This window comes from Scomber japonicus, chromosome 1 (assembly GCF_027409825.1).
Source record: "Scomber japonicus isolate fScoJap1 chromosome 1, fScoJap1.pri, whole genome shotgun sequence".
Lineage (NCBI taxonomy): Eukaryota > Metazoa > Chordata > Actinopteri > Scombriformes > Scombridae > Scomber > Scomber japonicus.
The window spans coordinates 1,808,652-1,831,740 of NC_070578.1; the positions used below are offsets into that span (position 1 = coordinate 1,808,652).

Below are 23,089 nucleotides of genomic sequence, written 5' to 3' on the forward strand. Positions count from 1 at the left end.
GCTAATGTTTGTGTTTAAATGATATAATGTGATACACTATAATAGGTTTGCAGTTATTTTGGCTTTTTTAAATAATTGACAGGAAGTCTGTATTTCAAATATGTGAAAAACACAGGGAAAGGAAAGCCTGCAAACTACAACTAACTTCCACACACACACACACACACACACACACACACACACACACACACACACACACACACACACACACACACACACACACACACACACACACACACACACACACAATCAGTAAGAGTAAATGAGGTTTTGGAAATGAGTTGGAAGACAACAGACAGTAAACGTCTTCATAAAAGCTGAACACAGTTAGAGGGGCTGCGCTGTGTGAGCCGTGTGTGTGTGTGTGTGTGGGAAACTGTGTCCAATAGAAACACATCAAGCATTCTCTTGCTTGTGTGCTGTGTAATCACTGATGTTTTAGTGGGGCAGATCAGAGCTGGTTGCCGGGTGAGATTTGATCATCTTGTAATCAAACTATTTGGGACTACATGAAGGAAATGGATGGACAGCATGATGCGAAGTCGGTGAGAGTTTGAAGAACAAACTTCCCTTCTGCAGAGAGGGGGAGTTTCTATTTCTGTGCTGTCTGTATCTGCAAAAATCAGATCGCTTTTTACTAGACTGCCACAGATTTTACAGTGAAGTCATCAAATTGTCAGTTTTCATATTGTAAGTGATTTACTGAATCAGCTTGTACCATTAAAACCTTGAAGCAACACTCTGATACTATTATTCTGTATCAGTCAGCATGGTATTAATATGATATGTATCAACTTCTCTTTTTTTTTTCTTTGTTCACATGATGGTGAGTTTGCTCCACATAGTTACATGCTGTGTTTGCTTTACCTGATTACAAGATGAAATGAGAGGTAACATGGCCAGGCATTATTCTTGCTTCAGAGTTGAATTATAAGTCTCACTTTAAGAAGGTGCCAAAAACTGTTTTTTATCACTTGAAGAATATTCCTATTCCACACAAATGCTAAAAAACTTATTCATGCTTTTTATTTCTATTAGATTAGACGACTGCAGTGCTGTAATATGTGCCACCAGAAACTGAATCTGAATCACATAATTTGAATTTGTATTGTTCAATTTGAATCATTGCATTGAAAAACTGGATCTGAATTGTATCATTTGAAATTGAATGTATTAGTTTGGAACTGAACATTCAGTTCTGACAATTCAAATTCAGTTCTCACAATTCAATTTCAATTTTCTGTGACAAACGGGTAGTTAAGGCAGAGCAATCGAGCGCAGATATATACAGGACGCCTCTTCGGCCAATCAGCACCTTCGTTTTTGAGCACATAACACAGTGGTCATTTGTTGCCACCTCCCGGAGGAAGAACTACTTGACCCATAGACCGACTTGACCCATAGACCGACTTGACCATGGATGAGGCTGGGACAAATACAGTAATGGAAGTATACCATATATTTTAACCATCTTTTGTTTAACTGTCAATGTCAGCTATTTTAGGGTCGTTTCGTTTTCGTCAAAATCTAACGGCTGACAGTAAACTAGCGGAGTGAGTGAGTGGGCGAGCGAGAGTGAGGGAGCGGTGTGTTTCAGTGTCAGGGTCAGGGGACAGAGGTGTGCTGATGATGGACAGAGCTGGATGAGCAGTATAAACTGAATATAGTTTGAATGTTACATGTATGTTATGAGCCACATTTTGCAATAAAAATAAATTATGCAGTTTTTCAAGCTGATTGTAGTGACATGGTGAACTGAATTTGAATTGTCAGAACTGAATGTTCAGTTCCAAACTAATACATTCAATTTCAAATGATACAATTCAGATCCAGTTTTTCAATGCAATGATTCAAATTGAACAATACAAATTCAAATTATGTGATTCAGATTCAGTTTCTGGTGGCACATATTTCAGCCCATATGTTTCTACCTTTTAACCAAAACGAGGAAGAGTGAGCTCATTACTCCGGTTTTCGCTGCATTTCATTGGCTCCGAGCATCTTTTAGAATACATCAACTTCTTTTACTTGTTCTAAGAGGTTCTCAGAGGTTCTCAGAGGTGACTAATAGTTGGACTGCTGTCTGGACCCAGACCCAGACGGCATCCTGTCCTGTCCTGAACCTGTAACTCATGGAATATTGAGGATTGTTAAATTTTGTCCAAGTGTTTTTATTTCAACGGGTGGGCTTCTCCAGTTATTACGTTAAAAGTGCAGCAGTCCTACAATGCTACTTCAAGTTGCTGATAAATAACACAGACAGGATGATGTTCCAGAGCTTCACTTGAGGCCTACACCTCAGACTCACTGTTGTTTTACAATCTTTTACAATCTCTCAGATCATCTACTGCTGAGTTTTTATGCACACCAGAGAATATGTAGTGCAGAATTCTTTGATTAAGCTATAAGAGAAGTGGGCTCTGTTAACATTTTCTAACAGCTGAGAACATATTTATTTAATCTGGCTTTTAGTTAGTGTCATTTTAACATTTTAATGTCTAATTTTAATTTTTATTTATTTACTAACGTTGTATTGTATTGTATTTTTATTTTTCTCTGTGAAGCACTTTGTCCTACATCCCTTGTATGAAAGGAGCTCTATAAATTAGTATATCATTATTATTAGTGGTAGTAGTAGTAGTAGTAGTATACACAGGTATATAGCTGTAAAAAGATTGACTGGGAGGAAAGTGATTATGAACAAATATCTCAAAATATATACTTTTTTTTCTTTTATCTTGAAGTGGATTTACTGACACTTTTAATAGATCAATGGACAAGTTCTGGTATTTTACAGCCTCTGTATGATGTTTGTGTGCCCTGCTTTGATAAAGTTCAGATTTTGATGAATCCTTCAGGCACAAAAGGGTCAGAGGGTTACTCCATCAGTTTGTATTACACTGCCATGTAGTTACTGAATTCACATGACACAGATGAACAGAACCAGTGCATCGATTGCTTAGATTTCTCAAGAACCATAATTATATGTATCAACTGACAAACATATGAATTAAAATGATAAGGATTTGATAAATTCTACGATTTTAATGTAGACACACACTTCACCATAAAAACAGTTTATGACTTTCCATTGGTTGATTATGCTGTTAACGTGTCTACCCAAAACGACAGACAGACAGACAGACAGACAAGACAGACAGACAGACAGACAGATTTCTTGCTTTATACAGACAGATGGTCGATATCAAAAAAGCTGAGTTCAATATAATCTGAAAACAACTCTGATGATGTATATTTCTTTCTTACTTGACAAAGCTCCTGTAAAGCCACAGCTGAGTAATAACCTTCATAAATAATGAATTGGCTTTATAGTGTAAAATCATTGTCCCTTTTAATTGAATACTACAGATCCAGTGTGTGTGTGTGTGTGTGTGTGTGTGTGTGTGTGTGTGTGTGTGTGTGTGTACGTGTATGTGTGTGCGTGTGTGTGTGTACCTTTCTTCAGTTCCTGCGTCTGTCTGGGCAGGGAGTCAAATCGTCTCGCTCCAACACTCATCAGTTTCTCCACCCTCTCTGCTGCCATGTCTAACGGGCTGGGAAGCTTCTCACACACCATTGCTGCAGTCAGTATTAAAGAAAACTACAAACCAAACACACACACACACACACACCATAAAAATGCTCCATTGATGCAGCCAAAACACATAAGAAGTTACTTTGAGTTGATAACAGATAAAAATCACAGGATGGAGGATACACAGGACAGCCTGGGAAACAGGTAACCACTGGCTGCAGATGGCAGACAGGAGGACTTTGGGGTCAGAGTGACGGGAGTCCCTGGCCATCACCTTTACCCCCAGAGATGACACCATCTTGTCCACCTTCTCCTTGTCTCTGCTCACAAAAAGACGACAGATGACTTTACAGAAAGAGCACAGGAGTTACACAAAAGATCCAGGCTAATGCCAAGAGAGGAGACATAAAATAAGCCAATGAGAAGCACCAGATGTGTTTAAAGGTAGTATTGACCCACCTCCTGGTGACAACAGCATCATATAAACTCCAAATGTTATCCAGCACGAGCTGCACAAACAGTGGCTTCTTTCCTTTGGCCTGCAGCAAAGAGGGAGACAGAGAAAACACATGATTGATTGATTGATTGATTGATTGATTGATTGATTGATGAGGATGACTGTAAGAGATGATAAAAGAAACAACAGAGCCTCCAATGAAGAACTTCATACTGAACATATAAAGAATGTAGAGTCATCTTATAGTCTCTTTAGGTGTGTGTGTGTGTGTGTGTGTGTGTGTGCGTCTTTTATTGCCTTTAGACATTTTGCGGATGATGGCACGACTAATTACAAGTGTAATGCTTCAGATATACAGTACAAGCTTACTTTCCTAGTAGTGTTTGCAGAGAGCAATATTTGGGAAGCTGCATGAAGCTTTTGCTGAATTTTCAATTATTTAATTTGCTTGATTAGTCAGAATCAGACATTTTCATTTGGTTAGTTTATCTATAAATGTGTGAAGGAGCTTGAGCAGAGTGATTAGAAAGATGGTAGGAGGCAGACTCTGACTCTTGTTGAATGAGTTTTTATAATAATAGAATATTAAGGCACTTCAGGATTCCAGTTTAGAGCGCTAAGTTTTGATGATAAAAACAATTATTGATGTATGAACATTTTTAATTTCTATACATGAAAGTTAACTGCATTTGAATTACTTCATTTGAAAGTATCTTACATGAGAATAACAGACTGAGGGTGGACTGCTCTGCTGTGTTATTTTCATTTTCTTCTAAACATATTAAATAGGTCATAAATGTATTTCTAAAAAGGTTTAAAAAGCACTTCAACCATTTAGATTTGAATTGTGGAGCTAGGCTTCACAAACTGTGTTTCAAGATTTCTGTGTTCAGGATTTAGTGGGCGGGTCTGAAAATCACCGCCTCGTTAGCATAAACCTGCCCCTGCTGCTGTAGAGGTATAAATACATTCAGCGCACACTACTACTATTATAGTCTACCGTTAGCCAGTTAGCTGAGTTAGCTGCCGAGCTAGCCACGGAGCTAGCCACAGAGCTAGCCGCTGAGTTAGCCGCTAAGTTAGCCACAGAGCTAGCCGCCGAGTTAGCCGCCGGACTAGCAGCTGAGTTAACAGCAGAAAGCTCTCAGAAGTAGCGTCCATGTTTCTGGTAGAGGTGGTGATGTTGATTGACAGTTGACACTTGGTAGGGGGCGGGGTTTTCAGCGAACACAGTGTTTGGGAGAAGAGAAAGAGGCTGAGTTTTACACTTTGAAGCCTAATTTCATATATTTGGCGATTTTTTTAATCATTCAAATTTGGCAGGGTGGTTAAAGGCCCCACCCACTGACAATTGGTAGTTTTTCATTCATTGATCACCCAGCCAATATGATAGAAACACCTGACTACAGAAGAGTTGAGAAAGGGTTGCCAGGGAAACAAATCCTAAAAGTATAACAGCTGAAGAGGGAGATTTTTTTTTCACTTTATGTTAGTAAGTCTCACACACACACACACACACACACACACACACACACACACACACACGGTCAATCTGCACAATCTGTGCTCTGTAAAAAGCCTCTCTATTTTACTCATGACCCTGAATGCCAGTGAATGGGTGCTTGAATAAGAGGTCAACCTCTGCATGGCTCTGCTCAGCAGGAATTGTTGTTTCCTCCACTCACCTCTGATAGCTACAGTGCCAGCCACACAGAAATACACTAAAACATTCATCATTTAATAGAGGAGAAATGAACAACAGCTAAAGGTTTGCTGGTACAAGTGTACACATTCAAACTGATAAACACACACTTTACAGGGAGAACATCAACCAGAGGACGCTTTAAGTCGAAGGGCCTGAGAATAATCACATGTGACAGCAGGCATGACTGAATGTCTGTCACTGCTTATTATATGTCATGGGTTATCCAATTAGGCGCAGTGGAAATTATGAAAAATTGTTAAACTTGCACTTTGGAGCACTTCATTCAAATGATCTGCCCATTAGCAACCTTCCTATTGTTAACATTAGCATCAGCATTGACACAGAGTTGGCTTCTGCTATGTGGCCTGAGTCCAGCAGGTCTGAAGAAAGGACCAGGACCAGGTTTAAAATCCTATTTAAAATCAAGTTCACACTGCTTTGTTACATTAAGCTTGTGGCTTCATGCAATGTCCAGCTGTTGTTTTAAATTGATTCATGTGTTCATTTTAAATTTGTTTCATCTATATAAACTTGACCATTGTTTTTATTGTGTTTTGTGTTTGATATGGTGGTCATTTTATTTTGTTTAAATATGAAAGGTGCTATCAAAATAAAGGTTATTAACATTATTAGTCCTGTCATGAAAACTACTTTTATATTGTCTCAGAAATAATGTCGATAAACGATATTATTGTCATTTGAAGATCCTTTTATACCACTGATATAATGATAATATAATAGTATAATAACGTAAGGGGGGTGGGGGGTGGGATTGTAGAGTGGGTGCTACACTTATGGTTGGGGACAGAGTTATTTACGTACACAGTGAGGAATGGAGGACACTACTTGTTTATTATAAGCTACTTGTGTTTTATATTACTGGGCCACTAATTCTTACTCTGTTGGCCTACACATACATATCTGACCATGCACAGATTATTCTTATGTCTACAGCAGGCATGTCCATTTGTCTCTGCAGAAGGATTCACTCAAATATACCATTAGTCTGGGTTCATGTGTCACATCAGGCATTAGCTCTTTTTCTGTGCAGACTAGGTGTTGGCTGGTAATAGATGGTATCTGTAGTAAGTGGGCGGCAGTATGTTAGTGTGCAGGCAGGACTGGAGAGGGTGAAGCAGATCCATTAGCATCTGACACAAGCATACTCTACATTCAGAGCACACAGACAGACAGATGTATAAATACAGCTTAGCATTTCCATTTGCACAGGAGATACTTTAACACCATGGTGAAGATTCTGTCTGATCACAGCAGGGCTGGGTTCATTATTTTAAGTCGTATATAAATACTTGTCATGTATACAAACCATATGCGGAGTGGCCTGCAGCTTTGCATACTCATTATGAATGGGTTAAAGTGTGAAAAATAAGAATTAAAAACCAAAAAAGAATCAAACATAAAAAGGATGAAAGGTTAATTTATCCACGACCCAATGACCTGCACACATGTACAGTGCATACATATTCACATACATACATATTCTATTAGTCATCACTTTACTTTAACTACAATATGAAATCTATGTAATTCTTAAAGTGCTAACTAAAAGTGAGTGTGTCAATTACACAGCAATATAGATCTGTAGTATGCTGCTATGCTACTGCTTTTCTGATCTGGTTCATATCAGACCAAATGAGGCTGTAGCAGCAAAACCACTGAGTGTGTTCAAATGAGTAGCAGTGTGTTTAATTGCTTATAAATGAAACTTGTCATGTTTGAAGAGGAAGGCTGGATTATTTGTGTGTTTTGTGCATAGACTAATTTAAGGTGCTTTCAGTCAGTGGAATAGATACAATTACTCACACTGGATCTCATGCTGCAACATTCTCTATCATTTCTCTTATATTTACAATAAAGAAAAAATAAGAGAAGTTAACTCCAGATGTGCCAAATCTGCTCTGACCCAGCTGTGCTGAATGATGAATCCCACTTGATCTTACATAGGAGACGTGTGGCTGATTATTTGTTATCAGCATAGGTAATGCTCCCTAAACACTATAAAGAAGGATTGTCTTTTAAATATGGTTTGCCTATGCTTGCTTGTTCCTATATTGAAAAGGTTTTTACTCATCAATTTGTTCTCTTTAAGAGAACTAAGGAATTATTTTATGATTTGTGTATTCGCTGCATTGTGAAGCACTTTGTAATTTGGATTTTGAAAAGTGCTTTACAAATAAAGTTTATTATTATTACCACTATAGAAGGACAGATTCTGCCAGATGTTGTGCTGTGTGCAAATACTCATACATACTGTACATATACAGGAATCAGTTATCAAGTTATGAACTTTAGCAGTAATGACATTGATGTACTGTTAATAAATGTATTAGTCCTAATTTGGACTAATTCTAATATTTATTTAGCCCACAAATATAACCTAACTTTGATTATATGATATTCGTGTGTTTTTTTATGTCGCTCATGTTTCTTTGCATTGGACAAAGAATTTGTGAACTGTGAAAAATATATATATATAATATATATATCTTCCTTAACTTGGAACAAGTGCTCTAAAATAATCATAGAATCTTCTCTTACCTAAGAAGAGCAAAAATAAGAAAACTTTGGTGAATCCCAGAAATAAATAGGTACTACCAAAATAATATCAAATCATAGGTATGAACAAAAATAAGAGTGAATTTGTTTGTCTATGGCTTCTTACATCATGCTTAGAGATGACTGTTTGATGAGTTATGAGTTGTTGGGTTTTTTGGTAATTAAATATGACATCATACAGAGGACAGAGAACAGGTTAAACACACATGTTAACAAAGATGTATGATGACTTATAGTGACATTACCTGAGCACCCTTCATGATCCTCTTTGCCTTTGCATTGAGGTAGAAATCCCCCCACAGGGTTTTGAGTAGCACCTCTGCTTTGATACCCATCTTCTGGCTGTAGATGTGGGCAAACTGCCGGATGCTGCAAAACACAAATACATACAGTATACATAATATAAACAAGGCTAAAACAAAAAAGCATTGATTTTTGTTGCTAACAGTGCTTCAGTGCTTTTGTTTTTCTTTTTAAACTGGGCTCATTATCAGTTTGGAGTAAAGTGATGTATATTAAAAAGGAAGAGGGTTAAACATTCTGTAGTCTGGATCTCAGCTCCCTCCTCCTTTTTCCTGCAGATGGTACATTTGAGTCTTGGGTTCAGAGGCAGAGAAGACTCGGCTGTCTCCACTGGGACTTAATTGGTTTTATTTATAGTAGAGAGTGATCACAAGGACACAGCTACCCTCAAAACTAGGTCTTCATGTCCTCGTCATTGGCTGTCATACACGAGAATACCGGAGCAGCATGGAGGCTGGATGTCACAGAGTTTGAAGGCAGACTAGTGACTGATAATGTTGTCAGTTTCAAGTGAAGACAGGTGAGGAGGAAGAACATTACTCTGAAATGTCTTAAAAGGAGGACAGAATGTTTTTTTTTTTTAAAAGGTAACAAGCAGGTTGGGCGTTTGTTCCGGTCTCTGGTCTCGTGTTGAGGGGCATTTAGGGTCACATGTGTTACATCAGGCTCACAGTACCATCTAGTGGACATTTAAAGATTTGCATGGGTAGTCAATAACAGTACAGTGAGACGGAGTTCAAACAAGGTTAGTGATTCAGTTGTGCTGCAGTTCCAGAGACACATTCACCAATTATGTTCCCCCCCAGGCCTCCCTTTATCACTGCTGAACACTGCTCTGTTTGCTTTTTATTAAATCAGTTTTACAGAGAATATCTCACACTGTAACTCTTTATTCTCCTGTTTTTATCTGCGTGGCTTAATTGCATTTCTAATGTAACACTTTAATCATATTTAAATGTATTTTAAATGTTGCCATGTTTTGCTTTTATATTCTGTCTTGATGCATTTTATGTTTAATGTAAAACACTTTGTATTGCCTTATTGTTTAAATGTGCTATATAAATACATTTGCCTTGCCTATATATCACCAATCCCACAGTAAGAGACTGGCACAGTCCAGGTAAACTGTGTGTCACTTTGTGGTAATCTCATTCAACTCAAATGTATATGCACACTGAATGAATAAAGGTGTGAACATTATGACAGAGTCCCTCTATAAAACAGGGCTTCATGATGAGACAAACATGCAGGAACCTAATTAAAGACTCTATCAGCTCAGTTTACAACTAGCGTTATGCTGCATTCACACCAAATGCAGCACTGCAGGAAAAACAGCAGCCTTCCCTTTCATTTGAATGGGGGCGTGTTTACACTGTGGGAGTGGGGGCTGCATACGACTCAGCCAAAAAAAAAAACTGAACCAACCTTTTCTCAACACAAAAATCTGCATTTTTATACATAACCCCCTCATTTCAGGGCCTCAAATATAACTGGGCAAATGAATATAATCATAAATAAAATAATAATGATAAATAATAAAATAAAATGATCTTTTGCAGGCAATGAAGCCTGGAAGCCATGGACATCACCAAACACTGGGTTCTGTCCTTTGCATTGCTTTGCCAGACCCACACAGTTGTCTGGCAAGAACATTTTAAACAGATACTAAGAGAAGAGAGCACATTACTCTAATCATTGCTGCTCTTCACTGGTTACCTGGGAGTTTTAGAATGGATTTGAAGATTTGATTGCTTGTTTTTAAAGCATTGAATGGTCAGGCTCCTGCTTATATTTATGATCTGTTAACTCCTTATGAGCCTGACCGCTGCCTGAGGTCCTCCAGCAGGGCCCTACTAATGCTTCCTCTATCTATTATATGTCACTAGACATAGGCCTTTGGGCCTCAACTCTGCCTGGAGATCTCAAGCAGGCTAACTCACTGTCATCTTTTAAATCTCTTCTTAAGACTCACTTTTATCGTTTATATGTTTGTTAGTTTTTTTTATCTTAATCTTCAAATGGAATATTTCTACACAGGGCACGAGTTTCACCAGCAATGATCCATGCTGCAGTTGGTGATTATTTTATGTACATATTAAACAAACTGGTATTTGATGAGCATTTTTGCTTTGATGAATAATTCTAACTGATGATTACAGAAGTCCATCAGCACAGCAGACTGTGTGTTTCCAGTGTGTCAGTAATGGAGAGCTGTACAAACAATTATCTCCACTGTTATTGGGACTGTTTCAATTTAATAGTTAGCTGATTGGATCATGAATAACTCCACAACCATCTAAAGATGCTTTCAAATATTTATTATTGGGGCTTTTTTTACACACTGACTCAGCTGACTGACTGTGAGCAGTTCTTGCTGACTCAGGAGTCTTCTAGATTCTCTCTATCTCAAACTGAGGAGCTATACTGAATTACTCCCAAATCAAAAACTTCAGAGTCCTAAATTTGGACCTTATTTTCAGGAGTTTTTCCTACCTCAGACAGTTAGGAGCTGTTTTTAACCTGAGGATGTTTTATGGATATGGCTCCAGACCAATAAGATCATCAGGCCAATGCAGATATGTGTGTTAAAACATGTGTCAGACTCACCTGAAGCCCCATCCATCGATGGCGCTGGCAAACACCACATTTCCCTGGTCAGGATAGAAGTAGAGGTTGGAGTCATCCACCTCTTCCAGCCCGGCGCTCCAGTCATACACCTGATCTCCACTCGACGGCTCACTCTCTTTCTCTTTCACCTCCTCCTTCTCTTTCTCTGCTCGATCCTCCAGCACTTTGGATGTAAACAAGGTTCCAGTCACTGCGTTGACCTATGAGAGAGCACACACACACACACACACACACCACTGAGTTGCACTGCTCTGAAAATCTCAGTAAACTGTCTGCAGGTGTGTTTGTAGCCCTCCACTGCAGCAGACTGTTACCTGTCCCAGGATCTTCTGCAGGTGTGTGAAAGCTTCCTGAGAGGTGAGCTTCAGCTCCATGATGAGTCGGTCTATCTTGTTGATGACCAGAACAGGCCTGATGTTCTCCAGCCATGCCTGACGCAGCACCACCTGAGTCTGTACAACACACACACACACACACACACACACACACACACACACACACACACACACACACACACACACACACACACACACACACACACACACACACACACGGAATCAAACATCTCTACACAGCAGCATACATTTCCATCAACAAGGTGTTACAGTTAGGGAGGGGATGTTACAGTTCAGAAACTCTGAACAAACACTAACGTTTCTTCCTGATTTCAATATAGTGATATTTAGCTGAGTAACAAAAGTGTAGATTTCTAATTGCCCCCTTTTCTTTCTTTTATGGTAGAGCTTTATTTCACAGGTCCCACAGTCTTTACTATATATAGTATTTAGAGATTATTATTAGATATTTTATTTGATATCAGTTATTACAAGAATACTGTTGTGTCAATTATGAATTTCCCCCTAAGGTGGATCAATAAAGTTGACCTTTACCCTTCCCTTTATAATTCTCTAAAACCAAACAGATCACAGCTGCTCATCTGAACATGCAGAAATGTATCTTACTACATGTGTTTTACTAATGTTTTTTGTTCAGAAAATTGAAGAACCTATAAATATTTATATACTTTGTTCTGTATAATTTTGTATTAATTTTGTGTATTAATTTTCTGTTCCTGCTGTAAAGATAGCCTGTTAACAAGTTCATGTATGTGTTCTACTGAAAGTCTTGTGTTTTCCTACATGTATACATTACATATATTTCACACACAGGAAGTGTTTTTGACAAATGAAGACAAAGTGAACATGTTGGTGTGCAGGCTCTGAGGACTGAAGGTGATGTATCATGTACATATTATGAAGCTCTTTGAGGATGATTTTATGATTTTGGGGTTTTATAAATAAAACTTCATTGAACTGACCTGTTTTGAGTCAACTACAAACATCCAGTAAACATGAAGGAAGTCAGTATCTGGTATGAAATGTGAATATATTTTATTACTTATTAAACATCATGGACATTTAACTTCATATTTAATCAGTGCCCGAGAGATACTGATATTTTTATCTACTAAGTTACCACAATAATATACAGATCAAGCGAAGTCATTTTGGTTACTATTTAAGTAAGTAAGTAAGTGCCCCTCCCTTTCTCTCTTTTACATCTCTTCTTTCCCTCTCTCTCTTCTCCACCTCCTTTTCTTTTTTCTGCTTTCTCTGTTTCTTATTGGTGTTTTGAGGGTATCAGGAATGTGACCATCCAATTAAACCAGTATCTTATAATAAAAGACTGTGTGCCTCTTCAGAGTGAGTAGTGAGTTTGAAGAGAGCAGTTTTATTTGTTAGGTGTGCATTAGATTCCTTTAAAACCCTTCACACACAGCAAACTGACAGTATGCTGATCATTCTCCATACATTTGCAGTGTGTAGTAGGAAGTCCTGAGCTTTTCTGGGCCAATCTGAGACCTACAATATTGGTGTCTGCTGATAGTGATCGGATCTTATACTCAAGCTACAACATGAAGATGAGATCAGATTAAACTGAATTTATCTATGTGGACGTTTCTGTACCAAAGCTGATTGGAATACACAGTAAAATAAAGTCTTGGGCATCAGAAGTGATGTTCTTCCAGCTGGCAACTGAGCAGGTTTCTTACACTGATGAAGCTGATTCACTCAATTAAAGCTGAGAGAGTACAACAACAAACAACATAGTGCAGCCCTGTTTATTTCTCTATTTGTTTAGTGTGTTCACTGGAGAGAGTAAGTCCTGATTTTCATTGTGCTTCTCTCCTCTATCCTTCCTCTCTCTCCTCTCTACCCCAACCGGTCGATGGCCGCCCACTTCTGAGTCTGGTTCTGAGGTTTCTTCCTGTTAAAAGGGAGTTTTTTCTCACCACTGTTGCTCATGTGGGAATGTTGGGCTATACAAATAAAGATTGATTGATTGATTGATAAGCAGAGAGCTTACAGAAGAGCACGGTGAGTCAACAGTGATATTTACCTGTGGACACACTCCTTCCACAGCATCGACAATAACAATGGCTCCGTCACACAGCCGGACAGCAGTGGAGACCTCCGAGGAGAAGTCGACGTGACCGGGAGAGTCGATCAGATTCAGTAAATAATCCTGATCTCCTGATGAGAGGAGAGGCAGGTACGCAGGTACACACGCACACGCACACACACACACACACAGTTCAGAGTCTCTTCATTTAAGCTGCATATTCACACAGAGTATCCATCAACGTTTCATTTACTGTAAAGTCACATTCTGCTTCAGTGGATCTGCAGCTCAGATAAGGCCAATATTATTATTATTTTACTTTTATTAATGCATTTTATATTAAAATGTTCATACTATAAATTTACATCATATTATATAAAAACAATAACATATTATTGCCATATAATAAAACACTGTGGGGTTTGGATTTACCCTTATTTCTAGTCTCTGTAGCAAAGCTTCCTCCTAATGAATAAATATAAATGAGCTCTGCTAATATATAATATAATATGAGAGAATATACAGTATGATGCTGTAGCACACTGAAGTGTCATCTGGCAATGCACTGTGTTGGCCAATCAAATATGTGCAGGCAAAAATAAATATAGACATATCATGAATATATCAGTACATATGAGAAACTTACAGGCTGATACAGATATACTGTACACTGTTGCCCATTAAGTTGGAATACAATATTTTTTACTTCTTCTCATGAAATGATTGTGACAATGTGATTTATTCTTGATAGATAAAGTGTATATTTTCTCAAAATTGTATTGATCAATCTCATTGCACATGGTCAAAGGTGTTTAGTGATGTGTATAAATAGAAAATAAAAAGAGGAATGTGTCTGAAAACTAAATTATTCCAACTTTATGGGCGACAGTGTATGTGTGATAGGCCAATATGGACTGATAATATCAGCTGACAGATATATTGGTCAGGTTCTATTGATTACTTTGTAATGACAATATTGTACATTTTGTTCTTGACTGGAAATATTTTAACCTTGCTCATATTATCATATCATATACTGTGGTACCATGACGGCTTCTTCTTTCTGCACCAAAAAGTACTAAATACATCAAGCTTTACTAATGTTTTTTATTGTGAAAAATTATACATATCAAATCAGAAAAAAATATTACATCTGCTGCATAATATAAAAGAGATCTCTAGCCTCTTTACTAAGTTGCAGCTCAGTTTGTTATCCAGCTTGTTGCTGAGCAGCAAATGTGGGGAAACTGGTTAAAATTGTTCTTATTGTGCAGCAGACAGAATCTTTTTTTCTTTTATGATTAAGGAAACAGAACAGCAGTAAATGTTTTTTCTATGATCTTCATCTACATACAGTCACTCTGCCACTCTAATGTCACATGAGAGGCACCGACGGAGGCTACAACAGCATCAGACAATTATTAATGATTGATGTGTGGATTGTACCTGAGGTTAAACCACCACAGTGGTCTTACCTTCATTGTAGTGCAGAGAGATAGCACTGGACTTCATGGTGATTCCTCTCAGCTGTTCATCCTCCCTGCTGTCCAGATACCTCAGCTGAAATATGTACACATTACACATGAGCACAAATATTAAACATCACTGTGATATGATCTAAAGTGTCAGAGCATGACTGTCATAATGATCAATGTAGAAAATGAAAGTCATTCACCTTCCCAGCCAGTCGACTTGATATGATACCATTACTCGCCACCAAGCAGTCTGCCAGAGTAGTTTTACCTGAAAAGAGCAACATGGTTCTGATCATTTCACCACATTGCAACATACACTTTTACTAAAAGACTTAACTAACTGATATCAAAACTGTTTCATTTACTGAGATGTATGTACCTGAAGAATCTCCAAATGTAAAAACTTTTACTTTTCTCTGATTTGTATCATTTGAAATTGAATAACTTTGGACAGATGGATGAACAAACAAGTAAGACATTAACTTGGGCTCTGGGAATTTGTGAAGTCTATTTTTTTTTAAAGTTATATACTTGAATCTAGTCATTTAAAGTATAAGATGAATCCAGTTATGAGATTAATTCATAATGAAATTCATCATTAGTTAAGCCACAGTTTTCCCTGAATAAGATCTACAAATAGATAATAACATGATAAGCAGAATTCTCAATTAGACTTATCAGACAGTTTCAATGTCTAAATCAATTCTAAATCTAATTTATCTCTAAAATATGTCATAATAAAAAGTATTTAATGCTTTAAAACAGTTACTGTTGAGCAGCCTACAATATCTCCAGTTCCCTCAAAATCTAGGAGTTATCCCCACAATGATTAAGACTATATGGATTTGTTTTTTCTGATGATGATCATGATATTTTTCTCCACCAAAATAGTAAAAAAACAAACAAACATTAGAATCAAGTAACAAAAATAGCTTCACAGGGTAAAATGTTGTAGTGTAGCATAATGCACATAATAGTGTTGCTCAAGATCCTGTGACGTACGGCACAAAGTGCAAAAACTATAAAATGGATAAAACTATATGACAAATCTAAGAGTAAGTACTAGATAAGATGAGTAAAAAAACAAGGTAAAGGGATAAAGGATACAAAGATAAAAAAGATGAGAGGATAAGAAGATAATCAGGGGGATGCTATGACTGAGGCACTTTGTTTAGGAGTGTTAATAGATGAGGGGACAGATGAGAGTTCGACTGAATGGAATATGAAGTCTGGTTGGACATGTGTCAGCTCACCATGGTCAACGTGTGCCAGAATACACAGGTTTCTGATGTGAGCAGGGTTCTTCTGCAGTGCTATGATCTTCTCCAGGCTGGTGTGTCCCATAGTGAACACCTACAACAACAACAGACAATAACACAGTCATAAACAAGCTGATAAAAGCTCCTACAGTGACGTTACAGTATGAAGTTATGATAGAGTACACTCTGCTGTACTGTGTTAGTGAACCAAAACCGTATGAACAGTGAATGCTTCCACACCGTAAAGACTGTTAGCTAACTTTAAGTATAATAAACACACACGGTTAAAGTTGGCAGGAGACAATAACCTGATACTAACTTGTCTGTGTCAGCTCATACCTGCTAACACTATGGCTAGCCTGCTAATCCAAACTTCTCTCAGAAAGGAGAAGACCCGCCGTGGCTTCTAAACTATCCAGACAGCACTACTATCACCTGCTACAATGATGTGTGGAGCTAAATGTAACCGTATTATAAGCATAAACACATATTTAAAAGACATGTGGACATTCTCACCTCACGTTGTTGTCCCGGAAGCTGTCATGCTACGTAACCGACGCCCATTTGATAACATTGGTGCTGCTTTCAAGGACAGTATGGACAATGAAATACTCACGCATTACTTTTTTCATTTAATAGACAAAAGGATACTGATGATTCATTTAGGATAATCACCACAGCGTTTAGTCTATACATGCTGATATAATTCAACAGCGATCCAGCACTCAGCATCAAAATCTATTTGGAAATTTAAGATGGGTTTACAGCAGGTATTCATTGACGAAATGGCTGTTTAACGAGGGGCAGTAAATAGAGCATCATGCTGAGGGATGTGACGCTGCGTGGTTGCTGGGTTACCACATGGAAGAACATATATTTGAAAAGTTGTGGGAATTTCATTCAAAATGACAGCTGAAGACCTCATGATGCTGGTGTTTGATACGTCAAACACCAGATCAGTTGCATATTGTACATAATAGAGGTAGAGATGGAAGATGAATGTGCTGCTGTTATGGGGCTACCTTATTACAGTATATCCTGGCACAATGGGCCAGATGCAAAAACCACTCGTACGCACATATTCGTTCTTAAAACATGCGTGCGAGTGATTTACGAGGATTTGCCGTATCTTGGATTTTCTCCTAGGTACGAACAAAATTTACAAGTGATGCAGACCTGTCGTACCTGTCACGCATAACCAACCTGCAGTCCTCCAAAGCAATAAAACATGGTAGCTATACTACAGAGTGATGTAAGTTACCTACTGTAGTTTATCAGCACAAAAGACACAGAGAGGTCGAGCTGTTGAACTATTACCCTCATCTCCAACTTCTTCTACCGGCTTGTCCTGCGTTGTCATCCTGGGTGTTAGCAGGTCTGTGCTGACAGCAGTCCGGCAGCAGGTGTAACATCAGCGGTTGAGCTTCAGAGTCAACTGAATTTTTAACATCACTGTATGCTGACTACCACTTAACAGAGAAATTAATAATGTCAATCCGCAGGCTGAGCGTATATTATATCAGTATTTTAGAGACCCCTGAGTAATGGGTGTGAACTACTGATGATAAAATGAGTGATATACCACAGTCAGTCTCTCACATGGACTTCTCAAAAATGCTAAAATAAAATAACATAAAATAAGGTAAGTTTGACTCGGTGCTAGCTAGCAGCAACTACTATTTACATAAAGAGCTTGACTAGCAAACCACCGATAACGTGGTGCACTCAACACCCTGACGTAAACTATTCAAAACACTGATAATATTGACATAGAGCATTTTTCCCAGTCATTGGAGGCTTAAGTGATTATATAAAATACAGAAACACACTTTTAGCCATAAAAACAAAGTTAATATCTCTATTTTTACGGAGCTGATAAAATGTGCACCTACTAGAGACGACATTCACAGACTGTTACCTGAATACAGGGCGCACCCTCCAAGTCTGCAGAGGCCCAGCAGAGGGCGCTGCACTCATATTACTATCATAGTCTCTGTGGTAATAGCCATTATTCTTATGCAGAGAAAATAAAGAATACAATAATAAAATACATAACACAATAGGAAATTATTACATTAATTGCATAATATTGCACGTTTGTACAATTATTAGGCTATTTGGTATAGTCGGCTATTTAACAATTTAGGTAGATATATCAGTCATTTAAATTGACAATTGAAACTATGATATAATGCAAGCTTACAATATAAATAGCGGCCAAAACTACAAAGCGATTTATCCACAGCTACTTTTCCACAATATAAACTGACTATTTATGAATAACTTTTATTAATTTAATTGAAAAATTGCTTATCGAAGAAATAGTTGACTCCCTGGCTGATGACATGCCCTGGCATAATTCATGTTCACTAATTTTTGTTTTTATTTCTGTGATGCTGCGTTCACAGCACGGGCCATGTTTCCTCATTCTTTGTCCTTCTCAGGACCTTTAATTCCACCACTAACACTAAATAATAATATGTGTTTCTGTTTATCTATTTCTGAGAGTGGGACCTCAGTCTGAGAGCTCGTAAAGTTCTTATTCTTAGTCTTTAGCGTCATTTTCATGAATGGAGCTTCTCCACAACCTGCCGGTCGTCTGACCTTAGGCTATATGGTATTTTGGGGGTGTCATTCATGTTAAAGGTTGAATGTGTAGAATATTTATTAAAAGCTATATATTTTTTTGAAATAATACACCCACGCGGTGTACACGGGGTACAAAATGAAAGTATTGCTTTTCCATAAAAAAATGTAGTCTGAATGAATATTTTTAAAATTTTTTGACGGGTTCGACAATGACGTTCTAACACGTTCTGTGTACATTGTACCAGCCAATTAGCGGCCGGTGTTGTATCGAGATGAGTTTCCCCGTCGAGATGTGTTTCCCTTAGTCCCGCCCCCGTCCGAAATGGCCCGAACGGCGAAGGAAGCGCGCGCTCACAAAAAGCTCGTCCACGAGCTGTTGTGCTCGTACCACAGAGGTACTGTGGAGAGACCTACGGTTAAGGTCTGTCTAGTTATATTTTTAGACTGGGACAACATCACATGTATTTGTGTTTTCATGTCTTTATTAACACGACCAACTACTGTTATTTCTATCAATAAAAATAATATTTTTAATATTATGGACTTTTGGAAGAAAGTGTGCTCATTCATTCATAGGCTAACGTTTGAACAATTCTTATTGAAAAACACAATAAATAAACAACAAAGAAACACACATACCAAATAAACACACATACCAAAGAAACACACATACCAAAGAAACACACATACCAAATAAACACACATACCAAATAAACACACATACCAAAGAAACACACATACCAAATAAACACACATACCAAATAAACACACATACCAAAGAAACACACACACCAAATAAACATACATACAAATGCGCTAGCCCTTATTCGAGCATGCTTGGCAAACAAATTTTCCTTCTGTGTCTGGCCTTCCAACACATGTATGGTGGAACCACCGTCCACAAGCATCACAGGATATCTGTAGTGCAAAAACATAAAACATTAGAACACTGCATGAAATATTTGCAAAATGTGCAAAATATTATTCTTCCCATGATGGGATGTTTTTGAAAATATCTTATTAATGGCAAGTGTAACTTACATGAGTAAATGAGTAAAATAGATACAAACACAGGACCACATTATATACATAAAATATAATACCCATGTCAGCTCTGCCTCTTCGCTATCCTCAGCACTTTCCTCCCCACAGTTGAAGCAGAGGTTGGTCAGATCGTCTGTCACAAAAAAGGAAAAGTATTTGAAAGAGGGCAACATTTGTGAGGACAGGATGATTTCTTTTGAGTCTGGTCAATTGTATTTTTTGTAATTTTCAGAGACAATAACCTGAGTAGTCAAAGATGTTTTCATTTACAACTTGTTGGGTAATGTCTAACATATAACTTACCAGACTCTCGAAGAAGAGTTGTGGCAATCTGCCATCGTAAGTCAGCCACATCTTTTGGGCCAGCAGGGAATTTTACCTCTTCATCACTCAAGATTTTCTCTATGAACTGAGATTGAAAAACAAGTTATCATTTACCTACACATACAAATCTAAATATATAGTTTATCTGGGAAGCACCACTATATATATGCACATTATGGAGCAGAAATGGAATTTTTTTTTCATACCTTGATGGCAAAAACCCCACAAGAGGTGCTATCTGATTGGAGGGGATGAGGCACTGTTTGACATGTCCACCTAGACACATTCACCCCTTTTTTCCTCATGAAGGCTCTAAAAACCAAAAATATGTTTAAATATATTAACTTGATTTATTGACTTAAACATCATACAAGCATCACATTATATTTGTTATAAGATGTAGTAGAAGTGCTAATAGAGGAGCACAAGAAAATACTATTACAAATTCCTCAGTCATCAAAATAGAACAAAGATAAGAGTGTTGTTCCAGGTATAAACAACTCTTGTCCTTCCTGAAACAACCGGATTTCTAAAAGAAAAAAATCCACTAATTATGTGCATATGCACCTGTGTAATATTCATCTATAATGTTGCAAACGAGGACTTGGCGTTGTACATGTTACATCTGCATTTAGACCTTTAGTCATTTCATGTCTGCGTGAATTGCTCTCCTGCCCACCAGCAGTACTTATTATATTCTTCTGGCTGATATTCACGATACTTCACATACATGCACATGCTTCTCATGATCTGTTATCCTTTGTAAATATCATTAAATGATCCACATTATCCTTAACATTTCAGCAATTGTTTCTGGTTTTGTTTGTCTGCCTGAGCAAATGTCATCCCTTGAAGTTCATTGTTTGTCTTAAGTGCTAACCAGTTGTTTGGCATTATTGTAAGGTATTATAATTGCAATTAAGCATTATGACAGGTATTACATGCTTTGTTAAAATGTGTAATAAAATGTAATTCTGACATATGAAAAGGAAAATCACAGCTCTAATTTTTCAAATGAGATACAGATATTGTAGCTGCAAGATGTCAGGTGGCTGTGTGTCTTGGCATACACATGTCCAGCCGATGTAGACTTTAATAATCCACTCAAAGTCCATGTAACGTTGAAAAATACAAAAAATGTTTATTCCATAAATGTCACAAAATATCCACAGAATTGGCCTTTCTTACTAAAAACAATATAGGACAGGACACGGTATGAAAACCATGTGTCTCCACAGCTACTGTGTAACCTGTGTGTGAGGCTGCTGTCTCTTAAAGCTACAGTACCCAAATTTCAAACTCACTGAAATAGCTTATTCTAGAAAGGATTAACAAATAATCAAATTCAATAAAACATACTTATACATAACATTTAGGCCATTACAAAACTTCCAAACTCAAAGCTTCAATATCAAATTTATATATTAGAATAATATAAGGAGAAATAAGAAAATCAGCAAACTTAACCTTGCCTCATACAGATATATATTTTTAATATTTTTTGTCATTTGTTTTACAGATGACAGGACACCAACAGGATTTACTACACATTTCCTTTACTGCATCTATAGTAATATGTGACAAGTGGGTCATATTAAATCTGAAGCCATAATTATAGTGTACCTGGTTACATCCTGGCACCTTTTCATTCTGGCTGCATTTTCTCCAAGTGAATCGAGGAGGAGTGTCCTTTTTTCTGATGGATATATGACCTGTATGCGAAATAAAGACCAAAGATTATTGTACATACAACACGTTTGTCCACTATATTGACGTTTGAAAAAACACTGCTGGGCATGGTCTTGAAAAATACAAAAGAGCTCTACTGTATGTGGTCTTTAACAAGAACTACTTTGATATGAAGGTGCAAGAAGAAGAGTTTACAGAGCTGAACAGAAGTCTAAAAAAATACATCACTTGATCTGTTACTGTATGGTATACTGTATGTAAGATGTCAATATTTGCTCTCAATAGCTGAAAAATCAATACTTAAAACCAGGAACCAGTGATGGTGTTCATGGACAACACCGAAGAGCACATTGTAATGTGTGGGATTCCACTGAAAAAGTGTAAATAAGTCAAAAGCTTTGACTTGCAAGCCATCAACATCAAATTACTGTTACCAGAATATGTGACAAGACAGTCCACAACTAACTCTGAATCGTGGAATATTTCCTTTCCATAATTTGGCGATAGCAAAAGTGTCCATGTGAAGCACCTTCCCCTGAGATGTGGCGTTGTGGCGACGCGCCAGCATGGCCAAAGTGCTTGGGCCAGGGCTGCTGGGGGTGCTGGGGCCGGAGGGGCCAGGGCTGCTGGGGGTGCTGGGGACGGAGGTGGCAGGGCTGCTGGGGGTGCTGGGGACGGAGGTGCCAGGGCTGCTGGGGGTGCTGGGGCCGGAGGTGCCAGGGCAGCTGAGGGTGCTGGGGACGGAGGTGGCAGGGCTGCTGGGGGTGCTGGGGCCGGAGGTGCCAGGGCTGCTGGGGGTGCTGGGGACCGAGGTGGCAGGGCTGCTGGGGGTGCTGGGGACGGAGGTGGCAGGGCTGCTGGGGGTGCTGGGGCCGGTGGTGCCAGGGCTGCTGGGGGTGCTGGGGGCGGAGGTGCTGGGGGTGCTGGGGCCGGTGGGGCCAGGGCTGCTGGGGGTGCTGGGGCCGGTGGTGCCAGGGCTGCTGGGGACGGAGGTGGCAGGGCTACTGGGGGTGCTGGGGCCGGAGGTGCCAGGGCTGCTGGGGGTGCTGGGGACGGAGGTGGCAGGGCTGCTGGGGGTGCTGGGGACGGAGGTGGCAGGGC

At 38.5% G+C, this 23,089-nt stretch overlaps 1 protein-coding gene across 1 annotated transcript in view; it reads right to left on the bottom strand.

The window, feature by feature from the left end:
- The window catches only part of efl1 (elongation factor like GTPase 1), a 124,351-nt gene extending 107,455 nt beyond the window's left edge, over nt 1–16,896 (bottom strand). The window contains exons 1-11 of the mRNA XM_053322686.1: nt 16,859–16,896; nt 16,337–16,436; nt 15,284–15,351; nt 15,084–15,168; nt 13,606–13,739; nt 11,520–11,657; nt 11,185–11,405; nt 8,520–8,643; nt 3,995–4,074; nt 3,719–3,855; nt 3,457–3,579 (exon numbers count right to left, since the gene is read on the bottom strand). Of these exons, the coding sequence (XP_053178661.1) occupies nt 3,457–3,579; nt 3,719–3,855; nt 3,995–4,074; nt 8,520–8,643; nt 11,185–11,405; nt 11,520–11,657; nt 13,606–13,739; nt 15,084–15,168; nt 15,284–15,351; nt 16,337–16,427 (1,201 nt within the window). The 5' untranslated portion in view covers nt 16,428–16,436; nt 16,859–16,896. The remainder of the gene's footprint in view (nt 1–3,456; nt 3,580–3,718; nt 3,856–3,994; nt 4,075–8,519; nt 8,644–11,184; nt 11,406–11,519; nt 11,658–13,605; nt 13,740–15,083; nt 15,169–15,283; nt 15,352–16,336; nt 16,437–16,858) is intronic.
- Between the last annotated feature and the right edge of the window lie 6,193 nt (nt 16,897–23,089).